This window comes from Geospiza fortis, unplaced genomic scaffold (genome assembly GCF_000277835.1).
Source record: "Geospiza fortis unplaced genomic scaffold, GeoFor_1.0 scaffold282, whole genome shotgun sequence".
In the NCBI taxonomy this organism is placed as follows: domain Eukaryota; kingdom Metazoa; phylum Chordata; class Aves; order Passeriformes; family Thraupidae; genus Geospiza; species Geospiza fortis.
In genome coordinates this window covers 2,250,697-2,266,540 of record NW_005054424.1, presented here as the reverse complement: position 1 = coordinate 2,266,540, position 15,844 = coordinate 2,250,697, and the positions used below count along the sequence as shown (strand labels likewise).

The 15,844-nt window shown below is 37.1% G+C and overlaps 1 protein-coding gene across 1 annotated transcript in view; it reads right to left on the bottom strand.

Moving 5' to 3' along the window:
• Positions 1–291: 291 nt before the first annotated feature.
• The window catches only part of PAXIP1 (PAX interacting protein 1), a 30,664-nt gene continuing 15,111 nt past the window's right edge, over positions 292–15,844 (bottom strand). Inside the window, exons 8-22 of the mRNA XM_031061732.1 lie at positions 15,675–15,837; positions 14,746–14,840; positions 13,717–13,812; positions 13,257–13,394; positions 11,837–11,958; positions 10,679–10,863; positions 10,510–10,553; positions 8,018–8,085; positions 7,545–7,647; positions 5,215–5,383; positions 3,573–3,673; positions 2,284–2,418; positions 2,125–2,200; positions 1,545–1,605; positions 292–1,070 (exon numbers count right to left, since the gene is read on the bottom strand). Of these exons, the coding sequence (XP_030917592.1) occupies positions 1,055–1,070; positions 1,545–1,605; positions 2,125–2,200; positions 2,284–2,418; positions 3,573–3,673; positions 5,215–5,383; positions 7,545–7,647; positions 8,018–8,085; positions 10,510–10,553; positions 10,679–10,863; positions 11,837–11,958; positions 13,257–13,394; positions 13,717–13,812; positions 14,746–14,840; positions 15,675–15,837 (1,572 nt within the window). The 3' untranslated portion in view covers positions 292–1,054. The remainder of the gene's footprint in view (positions 1,071–1,544; positions 1,606–2,124; positions 2,201–2,283; positions 2,419–3,572; positions 3,674–5,214; positions 5,384–7,544; positions 7,648–8,017; positions 8,086–10,509; positions 10,554–10,678; positions 10,864–11,836; positions 11,959–13,256; positions 13,395–13,716; positions 13,813–14,745; positions 14,841–15,674; positions 15,838–15,844) is intronic.

The following is a 15,844-nucleotide window of genomic DNA, read 5'->3' as shown; positions in this document are numbered from 1 at the left end:
TCAACTAAGGCACTGGGAGAAAGGCAACAGAATCAGTAAATCCAAGTACCAGCTGGATTTAAGCCACAACACAAAAGAGATTTGAAATCAGTAATTTCCTTGTGGGGGGTGCAGATACTCACTTGTCTATACAGCATCAGAGCTGAACTGCCTTGATGATCAGAAAGAAAAAAAAATGCTTTTAGGATCACTTTTTCATCAGCTGGAATCTAAACTGACAAAAATGGTCAAATCAGATTATTAGCACTGTGTGTGTTTTAGGAAATACCACTGAATATAGATTCAGGAGACTGGTTTTTTAATATTTATTTAGTAAAACTCACTATACAAACAAAAGGTTATCACAACAGTGGAATATGCAGGGTTATAGTTTCTCCTTCAAGCTGCTTCTCTGCTTCAGTAAAAACACATATATACATTTACAATTATTTCCCTTTAAACACTGGGATTCATATATTAAAACATACTTGGTAAAATAAGCTTAAAATAATTTCACATTGCTTGGAAAAAGATTTGAGTAATTTACTCTTACCAGAGTGCCATTCTTGCACAGTATTCAAAAAAATGAACGACCACTAAAATATAGAGTAAAACATTTAAAAGTACATTTATTTCAAATGTGGGCAAAATATCAATATAAAAGAAAATAGAGTATAAGAAATAAAAATAAAGTACAAAACATTTTCATCTTCGACATCCATAATTTAATAGATAGCAAGCCCTTTTATTTTTACATCCAAATTACACTTTTGGCTGAAGTACCATAATTTATTTTAAAATGCTTAAAAATGGGCTCATCATGATACCTAAAGTGGACTCTTTTAAAATGGTAGTATAATACAAAACATAGTAAATTATGTTTCAGCATAATAAAATTACACATCCTAAAAAAGATGCAGTTTATTTTTGCTTTCCTGCTTTAAACTGCTCATCATCCCTAGGAAAACAGCTGGAAAACAGCATCCACAGGAAGTTCTAGTTGTTTTGTACAATGGCTGAACAGCTAGATATAATGCTCCAAGGATCCTGGAGCAGTAAGGCATTTTACTATCCATCAAGTAAATTTATATGTAAGCTTGTTAAGGAATAACCACTGTAAGAAATGACAGCAAAATACAAATTCTATAAAAAACATGCATGAAGACACAGAGGCCTTACTGGTCCCTCCACTGCATTTATCTAACAGGGTCTATGATCTTCAGAAAAAGCTGCTTTCCTCATCTGAAAGTAACCTGTGCCAAATAGTTCCCTCAGTGGCAAAGTTCTTTTCCCATTGCCTAATATTCTTCTATTGACTAATTTATTCTACTAATATTTACTACTCCTTTGTGACCACCCTGCCTTCCTTCTCCTTTGAAGTATTTCCCATCAAAAAGTAATTCCATGTTGAATTTAAGGTACTTTCCTGGGTGTTAAACTATCCTTCTACCAAGTAAACATTACATACCCTAAAAAAATACAATTAATTAGTTCCTAATTAAGAAAAAACTTTTAGTAAACCATTCTCCCCTAAGCAGCAGAATGTCTTTACACAAAAAGGATATGATTCATAATCCAGTGTTTGAGTAAGCACTCCAGTCAGGACAAACTCAGCATTGTGGACATCTGGAAATATCAAAATTCATACAGTTCACACAGAAATTCTGCCTCATTCTGCAGGTGTCTCACACCTGACACTGCACCTGGCACTGTTACTAAGTACAGCATTTCTTGGGGCTCTACACTAAAGTGAAAATAACTAAAGTGAAAACCCCTCACTCACTTGATGAATCTGAGATGATGCCCTGGTTTCAGTTAATTTTCTTCTTAGTAGCTGGTACAGGGCTGTGCTTTGAATTAGGATGAGAATAATGTTGGTAACACACTGATGTTTCAGTTGTTGCAAAATTCAAAAATTTATGGTGATCTGTCTACAAAATAACTATTAGATATATCCAGCAAACAGCTGGCTTGGATTTCTCCATGGTTTGCAGGATAGTCCATGTATTCCTCTATTAGTATCTGAAAGCTTCAAAAGATCTCTGTATCTGTATAATAATAGTAATAATAATAATAACTGGGAAATAGAAAAAAAAATCAAAGACACAGTTATACTGTTCAATCACAACAAAAGCTTACACCTACCTATGCCTCGTGCGAAATATTCTCGACATAAATGAAGGTCATTTTCACAGGAAATCAAGATTATCTCTGGCAAACTCTAAAGGAAAAAAAGTAATGGTTAGCTCAGAAAAGCATGGTAAGGTATTATAAATAAATGTTACAAAGCAACACTTAACACACTTTGTTCTGCTTATGCTCCATGAGTTTTCGAAAGGAAGGTTGTTTGGACAATACTTTTCCTCCTGCACACTCCACAATGGCTTTCATGGTGGAAAGACTGGGACAAATTCCAGGTGTAATGTAAAAATATTTCCCCTAAAAAGAGAAAAGGAAGAACAAGAAAAAGCATTATTATGCTAATTGATTTCTGTAAAACATGAAGTTTTAATGTCATGTGACACTTTTATACAACAGGGCAGGTTTTGTAAGCTGGGGTTGGGCTTATGGACACAGATTCATCAGTTGATGAGTTGTCCTTAATTACTGCTGATGTTTCCCCTGGAGGGACAAATGCACAATTTTGATGAATTTGAATAGTTCAGGTGTGTCTATTTCCACACCTGCAAAGTAACAACTACAGCTTGGTGAGACACATAAGAACAATGCTCCTCACTTCTTTGAGCACAGGGACATGTCAAGTGTTACAAAAGGACTTTTACCTTTTAATTAACACCCAATTTATTACTTCCTTACAAAAATTATTCTACTACTTGACTGAGATAGGTGACTAAATCACAAAGTAGATTATCTCTGTTTATCAGTCAGGAATAGAAACCAGAAAACACCTTGCTATTTAATCTGCAAAAATGAGAGCAAAATGTAGCATTTAGACATAATGGAAAATATAGATCCTTATTCATTACAGGTAGAAAAAATACCTGGTTTAGGTGGTTTACCTCCATAAATAGTCTGTAATTCAGGTAGGCTGAAGAATCTTTAGCAACTCAGATCTCCCGATACCTCTCTGCATTGTAATGTAATTTTAACCAGAGGCACAAAAACATCTCACACCATCCTAGCAAACAGCCTGGTGGAAATGCAGTCTCCAAGGAGATTCACACTAGAACTCCCTGAGGCTGAGGGCAAACTCACTCTCACACTCCCATTTTTAAGGGCAAGTGCTCTGGTTACAAGGCTGGTGTAAAAAAGAAAAGAGAAAACAAAGAAAAGAAAGTCCCTTCCATAAATGGCTTTTTGCAAGTAACAGAGCAATGTTCTAAATTTTGGAAGGGAACAAATATACTGAGACTGGTTAAAATCTACAGGATCCAGTCATTCAGAGGGTTTATATCCACCCCAATGCTTAGGCAGAAAACAGGCATAAAGTCAAAACCAAAATTTACAACAAATGTTTCATGTTATATGCCAGCCTGCTCTACTGCTTTCAGCTATAAAACTTGTGGTCCCAATGCTGAAAAAATCAGGTTGAAAAACTCCCAAGTATTTAAATGCTGTGGCAAACTGCATACCTTGAACAGTGGAGCTACTTGTGCTCTCTTTAGAGACTCCTCTAAACTAAAGCAGAAAAGCACCTCAGCTTCAGCATCTCTGAGCACAAAGTTCTGCTCATCTGAAAAAGAAAGACTGATGATGTGGCACACAAAACAGAGACATCCCCATGGCCCAGGATGGAATCTGAGCAGAACATCCTGGTGGCAGAGTGGCAGACATCTACAAGAATTTAACATGATTAAAATATCCCTCTTCATTAGGCTTCTTACAAAGATGACTCCCAAATACCTGGAGAATTAAACTGTTTTACACTTGCATACCTTACAACAATCACTGTCCTATCAAGTCCCTTTTTCTAACTTATTGGAGGTACTTGCAAACTTTTATTTTTTGATTTTCTGCAAGGGACAATGATCAAGCAGAAGGATTAAGTTTAAATTCACATTACTGTGACCACCTGTGGGAGCCCAGAAACTGTCTTCAAGTCCTCACACAGTCTTAACAGAAAGAACTTTCCATCTGTTTTATTTGTCCTGTTATTCACCCAATTTTTCTTCTTTAATTAGGGATGGAATTTCAGTCTTTATCTTTCTACAAAAGCTATGTGGAAAGATAAAGAAAAAAAACCACATTTCTAAATCAAATTTAATCCAAAACCCGTAAGTCTAAAAACCAAAACAAAAAAATTATACGGAGTACAAACTGGTCTGTCCAAGGACAATTCTGACAACTTGCTGGAGACAGTGTTAATACTCTTCCAAGGGACAAAAGAAACAAGACAATTTTTGCAAACAATTGCTGTATTTTCCATCATTACAGCAAGTACAAAACTGGAACCAGCCTATTAGCTACAAATCAACCGAATTTCAGTAAAGTACTTCAAGTACTAGATCACAACAGTCATCCTAAATCCTCTATTTTTCTTCATCTTCCAAGAGTTTTCAAATTAATCAGTTTCTCAGTTCACTGATGCTGAAATAAGCAAATTGCCTTCTTGAGATTTCTAAAAATGTTTGCTGGTTTATTAGTTAATGATCCATAGATTCAAGTCTTTACAGTGGTTAGCCAGTGATGTTATACATTTTTTTCTTACAATTATATATGCACAAAACAATCATCACCATAAACCAAATAACCACCCTTTCAGAAAGGGTGAATTAAAAAATAATGCAGCCATGAGTAAAAATCTACAAAATGGCTACACAAGAAAGAAATACAATACTTAACAATATCCAGCCATTTAATCACCCTAACACTAACTTTTTAAGTGTGTTTTTCTTTCCTTTAAGGAGAAAAAACTGTATTAAAACAAATGAAAACTAAATGAAACAAAATATTCTGCTGAAAGAGAACCTGATTTAAAAAAAAAATCACATAATTCTTGTGACAGCTTTGCTTAACCATACTAAGACAACCTTCTAACTCAAGTGGAATACAAACTAGCTGCTATTATCTTTATTTAAAAACTTTGCAGATTATTCTTCAAGAGGTGTAAATGATGACAATCAGACTTGTAGAATTAAAATTTCTCCTTTCAGAAGCTGAACTCCTTAGAAAAATGTAAGAAACATTGAAGTCAGAAGACAAAACAACAAAATGTATTTAAATACGGCAATGAACATTTATTTTACTGCAGGAATTGACACTAATTAAACTTACCAACAAATTTCTGGCATTTGAAACACTCTTCTAACCACTCAGGAGTTACAATGTGCTTGACTACAGAAATTGCTGTCAGGAACTTGACAGTTCGGGTCACTTTACTGGCAATTAGATGGGTACACTTCTGGGCAGAGTCTGCTACTTCACCTCCAAGGATATAGAGTTTCTGAAAGTTGTACAAAACACAAACCAGAATGGAACAGTTGTTAAAAAATGGAGGAAAAAAGAAACTTAGTATCATATCATCAAATAAAACTAAGCTCCTAATGAAATAGTAAATGTAGATTTCTGTGTTACAGTGATTCCTTTACTCAAGCTGATTAATTTAGACAGAATTTACAGCCACTGAAAATCCAGGTATTTCCAGACATAAATATCACCTGGCAAGACTGAAAACTATTTCTCACTTCTGCAGTTTTTTGATTTTGGGTTGTGCTTTTTTAAAGCAAGGAACTAACTGTAAGACCCAAACTAATTTTTTTTCAGTGAAACAGGATATTAAATTTAAAGTAAGCAATAGTAAGAATATATAATAATTTTGCTCTCTTTTAGGGAAAGTGCAGTACACAGTGTAGCTACAGCAAACTTAAATTTTTCTAGGTTTTTCTTTAAAGAGGAAAGCATCTCATGAAAAACACATATTTCACATTCATTTTTGATGATCCTGAGCAACTATTCCCTTTTCCTTGGTTAAGCCACCAAACTCAAACTAGCTCCTCACAGTTGCTACCTTATCAATTAAGCCAGTCATTATCTGAAGGAATGAGTGACACAATGAATGAGCTGGTGAGGCACATCAGATTACCACAGGTGTTAGAGACAAAGAGTGCTCCCCTCATAAAAATTTCAAGAATGAAAAAATATTTGGACAGCTTTAGTAACCATGCACCCTGGACTTCAGATTAAGACAAACAATTTGCACAAATAAATAAAACCCATACCAATATCTGTAAGAATAAATATTTAACAAGTTTATATTGCATGAATGCTTGGGAGTCCCAAAGCAAGAAGGACAATGGGTTAGTTTTGCTGGAAGGCCTAAGAGGTCTCTGGCAGCCCTGTGCACTCCACTGCTCTGATGATGATGAGCATACAGGACAGACAGAGACAGTGCTTGTGGCTCTTCTCTACCATGCTCTGATGGTCTGCAAAAAGATGACCCATGAAAGTATTATAAAATGACACTGAACCTCTCCAGTATTTACTTCCTTCCTGGTAACAAACACCTTGTGAACAGGACATTGTACCCCTCTGAAAGGCAAAGGCTGCTTTTCTATGTTCACCTCAAGCACTCACACCCACGCGTGCAGACCTTGCAAGACTTGCACTCTGATGTGGAAGGGACCCTTTGGCCATACAGCTACAAAGATTACTCCTCCATCTCAGTAAGATGAAGAGCATCCAGCCCCAGTTAGGTACCCAAACTCTGCAGAGTTTTGATATCATCAGTGCTGCCAGGTTTACATTCAATTTCATAAGCTTTGAGGCTGAAGTTGATTTTTTCTAATTTCTGAGCCATAGCTGTTACCAAAACAGATTCTCTATATAATTAACCTGGAACCAACAGGACAGAAACAAGAAATTGATACTGGAATTTTATGGGATACACTGGAAAATATTTTATGTCCCAAAATATTCAGTATCAAGCTTCACATGCACACACTGCAGGGGAAAAAAGACCTCTGAAGCTGAACCACTCTAAAAACAAGTATAGGTGTAATAAGGAAAATACTTTATATTTTTGAGGACATCAAAGTGTGTATTTCTAAGAAATGCAGTAATTCAAACTAGGCCTCAGTTACTTCTCATTATCTGAATGTTATAAATAATTTACATTTAAGTTTTACCACAGCTTTATTAGGGAACAGAACAAAACCTCCACAGGAACTTATCTCACACTTGCCACAAGCTTTGTCATCAGCTGTCTTTGAAGCATTTGGTACTACAGACAGCAACTCCACTAGAAGAATCCTGGGTCTTATCCAGTACAACTATCACTCTTTTTCTCACCTAAATTTGGTCATGAAATTTGCTGATTTAAAACCGAATATGAAAAGGGCTTTCTTGCTTTTTAAAGTAGTCCTATAGAAAAAAAGAAAAGCAAGTAGCACAGTAATGTAAAGTAGTTAACTAACGGAGAACAGCTTTATATATAAAGCTATATAAATAAAAATCATTTCACATAAACCTACCCTAACCTCAGGGCAAGTAAGTACTGGATTTTATCCACTAGGTATATGCTTATCAAGACTTTGTAAAAATTCAACATCCATTAAAAACTGTCAGATGTTTCAATGTAGTTCACAAGAGATAAGCCTGAAAGTCACCTTAATGTACTGCTGCACTTGCATAGGTTCAAATCCTGTGAAGAGCACCATTGGTGTCAGCTCAGGGGTGAGTTTCTTAGTAGGTGGTGGCAGGTCTTCAATCCTACAGAATATGGGAAATACAGCAGAATGTGATGTTTGGGCACAAGGCTGCAGAACTGTAATTTTGAAATTTAGACATGCACACTTTTGCAAGTTTTACCAATGGAATGACCCATGTGAATGAGAATTAGGCACAACTTTTTTTGAAAAAAAACCCCACCATGCAGAAACATGACATATTCTTCTCTTTCTGCACTCTCCCAACTCTCTCACAGTTATTGTTTTATTCCTGCCAGCTGAGGAACTGGCAACATCCAAAGCCCACTGAGAGTTATTTCACTGAGCAGGGCACAGGATGGTGCAGGCTGATGGGCAGCTGACACTTCTGAGGAACAGTCAATAAAGGGGCATTGGCTGCTCGCTGTTCTTACCTCGCTCTTTTGGAAGACGGCTGAAGACTGGCTTCATTCTGCTTTGGTTTCAAAGGCAACCTCACACCCTGAAATCAGACCAGTTCCATGTTTAGATCTGAATTAAACAGGGAAAACAACTTCTATCCTTAATTAATCACAAATGAAAATTACACCATGTTGAATACATGGGGCACCTACTACTGACACAATGAGACCAACAGCAAAGCTGAGATTCAGCCAAAGCTTCTCCACAAACTGTAATTTTGAAATTACACATGCACACTTTTGCAATTTAGGTAACCCTGAAAATGCACACCAAATAAAATATTTTGGGACGTTTTTAATTTAAATAATACTGCTAACTATCAATGGAAAAGCCAATGAATTAAATGAGAAAGAGACTGAAAAGTCTGTCCATTTGCTATGCACATAAAGAATACAATATTCTTCCTGGTGCTAAATTTAATGGAATGGTAATATCCCAGAAAATACTGTTATAAACTCAAGTTCCCTAACTATATAAACAGAAGCTGGATAGAAAGTGCCACCTCCCCAGTACCAGATCAGCCCCCAGAGCAGGTGCCCAGGGGGGATCAAATGTAGCTTTCAGGTTCTCCTTGGTCTGAGTAACTTGAAACCACAGCTCCCAGGTGGAGGAGTGTGTGACATCTATTTCTTTTTAACCTTCAATACCTGAAATTTAATGAAGAATGCTAAGAGGCACATGACCAGAAAGACAGGCAGCATTGTACCAGCCTTGCTGTGAGAATGTTCCTTTGGGAGGAACAAGCCACAGGGGTTTGTTCCCTGCTCTCAGGCCAGGCATTTTTATGCTAGTCAGCCCAGAGCATGAGCAGCTGGAAAGAAAAGTGCACATATTCACATTTTGATAGACATTTCAACTATGAAAATGCAAGAGGTAGATGACATCAACAGCATCTGACAAGACAGCTGTCCTCAGAAGAGGACCCCAAACCCCAAGACAAATAGAAATGTCTCCTGTGAAGGCAGTGAAGTACTCTGCCACTCCCTGACACTTCCACATGCCCAGCATTTTCTATTACCAAACCATATTCCTGGGTGGGCACCCAGAGGGCAGCTGAACTAGATTGTCTCAAGAACCTTCTTTCAATCTAAATCACAAAATTCCCACTTCACATGGGCCAGAAGGGGAGGTACTAAATTATAGACCCCTGAGGTCTCCATTTGCTACACAAGACAAAACATGGACAAAAACCTGGTGTAAATGACCTACACAAAGAATGTATCCAGTTTTAAGATGAGCTCAACTGCTATATGGATGCAAAGGGTGGTGGTAAGAAAACCAAAACTGAGTTAGTTAAAAGCTATTTTAAATACTAATATTGCATACTGAATCTTCTCAAGGACTTTTGTAACAACAGAATGTTTTCCATCTTCAGGAAAATATGAAGACCACAAATTTTTAAAAGCATTTCGTTTTCTAAATGAGAGTTTCCTACAGGCCCATGAAACAAATCCACAAGGGTCTATAAGAAGAATGTTTCAAGCTTAGGGTCAGGAAAACAGTAGTGCCTGTTTCTAGAGCTGAAAAGGTATTCAAGCTACAGTGCCCAGAATCCCCATTGAAAACATGTAACCCCCATTTAAAAATGTAATTGCTGCAAATTACATTGAGAGTTACTGAGCACCTCTTTTCTAAAGAGTCTAAAAGTGACTGAGATACAAGTGGTCCAAACACAAGAGGTGAGGCAAAACGTTTTTGTGCAATATAAAATGTCATCTGAGAGTCCCCTGTAGTACAAATTTACCTACATCAAGACACACTGTGAAAAATTATAGAGTATAAATCTGAAATGGGAAGAAAATTTACAATACAAAAGCATGAGATAGGTGTTAGAGCTGAAAGGGAAACTGCAGCTTAATCTGAATATGCAGAAAACTTACATTTTGCACGGTTCACAGTATATCCTTCATGACAAAAATTTACTTCTCTTGTATGTTTTTCAAGGTACAATTTTCCATTGTTCATTCCCACTGACGTTTCAGGGTTATCAACTACACTTTTTAGCATCTATGGTATATTTTTTAATTTTAAAACACACTGTATATATGTCCACAGTTTTAGTTCTGAGTATACATCAGAGAGATGATATGAAGTAGTTCCACCTTTAACTTACATTATGTATCATACTAAAAATTCAGTCAATATTCTAACAAAATTCTTACTGATTTTGGGTGTTCTGTCTTAAAAACCCTTATGTGGTCTCACATACACAGTGTTAGGCACTGATTTAAAAAGTACTAAACCCTTTCTAAAGATCTGATGTAGAAATTGAAGAGTGAAACATCTAGCCCAAGGTGTGTTAACAGTAACTGAATTTTGTATATCTCACTAAAATTCCTTAATTTTGCAAAAGATTCCTCAAAGTAAAAGAGAATATAGCAAGAAGTACAACCAGGAGCTTCAGCATAGGCAAGGAGTGATCTTATCAAAACAAGCTGTATATATATACAATAATTCAACATACCATTAGAAGTTCTGGTGACACCTTTAATGGGACTCTCCAAGCATCTAGGGAATGGAGAACAGAATAAAAATGACAACATTGCCAAGTTATTTGTACCAGAGGAAACACACTCTTACTGATGAAACAGGCACATAAAATGCTGCAGAGCAGAGGGTTCTGTGACTCTTACCCAGCAGGTTGAGCACCAGGTGCTGGCTGGGGGAGAGTGGGTCCTGGAGGTTGAAGACGGTGTAGCGGCTGTGCTGGATCTGCCGCAGCGCCTCGAAGTTGCCCAGCAGGATGTCACAGAGCCACTGCGCGTTCACGCACGGGATCCGCCACTCCTTGGCCTTCTCGTACTTCAGCCCGCTGGCCCTTGGTGGGCAGAGAAAGGGAAAAAGAATTTGTATTGCAAAGAAATCGGTAAAAATAGCAATTTCTAATGATAAACCTAAAATATCAGTGGTTTTTATTGGTCTATTGTTTGTTTTCATTGTGACAGAGGAGATATTCCAAAAACTGCTTTTGTTCTATGTGTCAGAACAAGCCAGTCAGGGGAGAACTTCTGCTGCAAATGGAACCTTTAGACCTGGATTTAAATTTTCCCTCCTCCAATGTTTTAGAACAATTATTAAAAAAATGTGTTTTATTTATGGATGATCTAAGAGTCAGCATCATTTAAGAATATTATAAAATAGGAAAGTCAGAAATTACTTCTGTTTTGCCCATGTTCAGAGGCCAAAATTATCACTCATTATATGCTGTAATTTAGTTCAAGAAACAACACCACTAAGTTTATTGTTATCAAACTGCAGAACTGATTGCAATTAACACTATTATAACGAGCCATATGTAGCACCTCACTGGGGTGGTGTTTGAGGGTCCCCAGGACGAGGGAAGAGGTGAAAGTCTTGACTCCATGTTTCAGAAGGCTGATTTATTATTTTATGATATATATTATATTAAAAGAAAATGATATATTAAAACTGTACTAAAAAAGGAGACATCAGAAAGTTAGAAAGGAATGAATAATAAAATCTCGTGACAGATTCAGAGATTCTGACCCAGATGGTTGTGATTGGCCATTAATTAAAAACAATTCACATGCAACCAATCAAAGATGCACCTGCTGGTAAACCATCTCCAGACCACATTCCACAGCCATCAGACAGTTATTGTTTACATTTCTTTTCTGAGGCTTCTCAGCTTCTCAGGAGAAAAATCCTAGTGAAAGGATTTTCATAAAATATGTCAGTGACACCTCACATGTTCAGAGAGGCACTACCTGGCAAGAGACTGCTGAGAAAGCAAGGACTGTAAAGCAAGGACTGTGGAGTGCAGCACTTACTCTTTACAGATGAGAACTGTATTGCTGCGACACAGGTAGCCCGTGTACTTGGCACCTGCTAGGTAGGCCATGAGCTTGAGGTCATCTCTGTCACTGTCAACAAATCCTGTCACAGAGATTATCTGCAGGCAGAAAGACAGCTTTAAGTAACTGAACGTTGATGGCACGCAAAATATTTTTCCATGACTAACTTTTTACATTACAATGAAATGCACAGCATGGTGTATAAAGCACTCAAAGCGTGGCTTGTAAGACACAAACAGTACAATTTAAAAGTGATTTGTTTATACATAAAAATTTCAGGCTTCTGATTCAGGAAGAATCATTTTCATTCTTCTGGTCAGCTTTTTCTTATTTACAGAGACCACAGCATTATTATGGAAGAGCTCAGAGCTAATTTGCTTCTCACATGTCCACCATCTTCCTTCTGCTGCTATTTACATAGAGGCACACACAAAAAAAAATGCTTACTTGGTACTCTAAATGCGTACTTGGTCTACTCTAAAAATCTGAAAACTGTGCTCTACTCTGCAATAAAGCCAAATAAACTCTGCCAGCTGATCATAGGTGGTGAACTGCAATTCCTCATCTTCCATTATTATCTTTAATCCTGACAGGTTTTTGTTTTTGCCATTCTCACCTTTTTTATAGGGAAAGGCAACAGTACTTCTGTTTAAAACCGTGTTTATTACATTGCCTATTACATTTACTACTAACCACTGAGTAGACACACATGTTGTTATACTCTGATTTTCCCAAATCTGTATTTCTTTTTATGTCAGTCAGGACAGGCTATTAGCAAGGCCATCATCCCATATGTCTGCATCCAGCACAAAGAAATCCAATGCCAAGACATACTTTGGCATCTTGGTTTACACAGCATAGTACATTCCAAGATGCCTCTCAATGAACTGGAGTTTTTCAATTCCACAAAATTCCACTTTCACAGCTCCTCACTACACAGGCAATGGAACTGTGACCTCCTATCCTCTGATTAGCAGCACAGGCTTCCTTTTTAGGTATTTGCTAAGCACTGACTATGAAAAACCCTTAAAAATCCTCTCAAAATCCTGGGTTATGCTAAGGAAGTACATGCTGTTCGATGTGCTGTTGCTCTAAACTGTGCAGCCTGGATTGCTGCTACTTTGCTGTGTGTAAGTCAGGCAACCTTTGCCCCTCAGTGTCTGAGACAGTAACTCACAAAGGCAGCAGGTGTTACTCCTCACCACTCTGAACTCAGGAAGACCCGCTAAGCACTGACAAACACCTGGCAGCAGCACCACATCAACACAGCACCTTAGGATTAACAGAAGCTTTTCTTGCAAGGCAAAAGAAATGTGTAAAGCACTTTCTAGCTCTGTTTTAATACTGCTCATGGAATGAAGCAAGCATTCTTTCAAAGTAAGCTTTTCCTTCTTACATGTTGAGAACATGGCTTTCCTCCTGGTGGAAATGCCACTGGAAAATGAAGGGCTCGATGAGGTGGGACCATCTTCTTCTTCTTCAAGATTGCATTCAGCCAGTGTGCTGTAATACATCTCTTCCTTTCTCTTAAAGCCTAGGAATACAGGCACAAACAGCTTTTAAAATCCAAAATATATGTTTATTTTTCTTACACTTTTTCTACAAATCAAAACTTAGATTTTAATTGTTTTTCTCCACATTTTAGACTCCTCTTTCTCATAGCATCTTCCTTAGTGCTCTCTGGAACAAGTCTACTACATACACTATGAAAGTTTGTACCCCAAAAAACCACAAATGATAAAAAAAAAAAGAGAAACTTTATATTTGCTGTCTAAGCATAAAGCACACAGTGCAAAGCCCTGCCTTTCCAGGGATAAAATGAAAGCATGCACCCAGCAGGTTCCCAGCTGGCTCACCTGAGCATACATGTTACTGACTTGGCTTTCACAGAGAAGGTGAGTACATCTGCTCGTGAGGGTTGGGTCCACTGTCCCACCATGTGCTTGGATGATCTGGTAAGAGAGTAGGTGCAGAACTTCTAGGATATAACTATTTTTACATTACATTAAGAAACAAAAAGTCTGAAATGAAAGTCCACCCTTTAGGACACTGCCATCATTAGCATCACTTCACTGAAGAGTTACCCCCCAAAACTAGGTTTGTTATCAAGCTTTAGAACAATTTTGAAAACAAAAAATAAAATTAAATATGTGGCTTTTCACTGAACAAAAAGTCTATTTTTTAGAAGAAATGGAAAAAAATAAACAAAATAAAGATATATAAACAAAAATAACCCTTCTCATGTTTTTTATTTTTTGCAGTATAACTATTAAACAATTTTTCATGAACTATTCAATTCTATCTCAGCAATAAACACAAGTGCTGTTAAAAATGTCAACAGCTTACTTGATTATGCAAAATTGTAGTAAATCAGAGGTTTCTGAAGAACATCAAAGTCCTCTTACTTAGGAAAGGATACAATCAGATTTTTCTGAAAAATAGAAGTTGGCAAAAAAATAGAAACACTCTATTCTTCCATCTTATTCACTCAGGTGGATACCTCACAGGCTACTAAATGCCAAAATTATATGCAAAAAAGAATGTTTTTATACAATCAAGTTAAAGCTAGACAGCGATGCTATATTACATTTGCTGTACTACAGCTGCCTGATTAAAGCATAAATAACTGGGAAATAGTTAAGGCTGCAACTTATTTAGATTATGTTCTGATTGAAGACTTAATTCAACCAGGCTGCACACCTGAAGTACTTCTATTCCTTTTCCTGGGCAGCAGCAGTTGAATAATTTTTTTTTTAGTTTGTAACAGAAGAATTACACAAAAGGATGCCTAAAGAAGAGTGAACAGTGCTGAAGTACTTCCAATGTTTTCGTTTAGAATTTAGGGACTATGACATTATGTTCTATTATATTATGCACAATCTTACCCGTTTCCAGGTTGCCAGCAGCTGCTTGTCAGACATCTGCTCTGGGTAATCAGCAATTGCAAAGACACAGCCCAGTAGGAAATACTCTTCTGGAACTGAAATAGTTTGGCACATACAGAACAAACAATTAAATACTTAAAAGTCTAAGGAGTTCATTTCAAAACACATTTGCTACACTGATCTCCTCCTATTACCAGGTTATAAACCTCCTAAGTGTACTTCCTTGGAAAAAGTAAGATCCAAAATTCCAAAGCTGAAAGCCTTTAAGGCACAGCTCAACCCAGAGGTTGATTTTGTTAAGAGTAGGTTTTTTTTTCCTGGATGAAAAGGGGCTAAAGGGTCACCAGAAAGAAAACATAAAGACTACTTCCTCTTTTGAAGAGCTCAGCTATGAACAGCCGGAACAATCAAAAAGCTTTCAGTTCTACTATAATTCAAAGTAAGTGCGACAATTTTCTGATACTGAATCTTAAGAATTTACTGGTATTTCCAGAATTGCAGCTGTTTGAAAGCTTCCTCCTCCCCCTCTTCCAAAGGAAAGAAGTTTTAAAACAATCTGTTATGCATTTACTAACACTGTTCTGAAAGTATAGGTTGTGTGCTTGTGGTATCAACTGTATATTTGGAAAGAGAATGTTTTCAGCACTCTCATGCTTTTCAGATTGCTGGATCATCATTAGCTATTATTTGAATAAAAGAATATTGTAAGTATTAGTATAATATTTTAATTATAATAATATTATCATTATATTAGTATTATATGTAATATTATATAAGTATTTGCCTAAAAATCAGAAACAAGAGTTGTGAGCCAGGAGTGGCATTTCTTACAATCCCATCCTGTAAACACAGCACTACTTTCTGATATTCTACCCCACTTCATGTCATTAACTACTTTTTCCCAGGATCAGAAGGCAATAATTACTAACTCTCCACTGCTGGATCGTGCCCAAAAAGCGGCTGCTGCTGCAGTTGCTGCTGTTGCTGCTGGTGGTGTTGTGGCTGCTGGGCTGCAACTGGAAGCTGTAGTGCTTGAGGTGTCTGAGTTAAGTGCTGCGCTGCCTGATTCTGCATTTGCTGCTGCTGGTGCTGCTGGTGC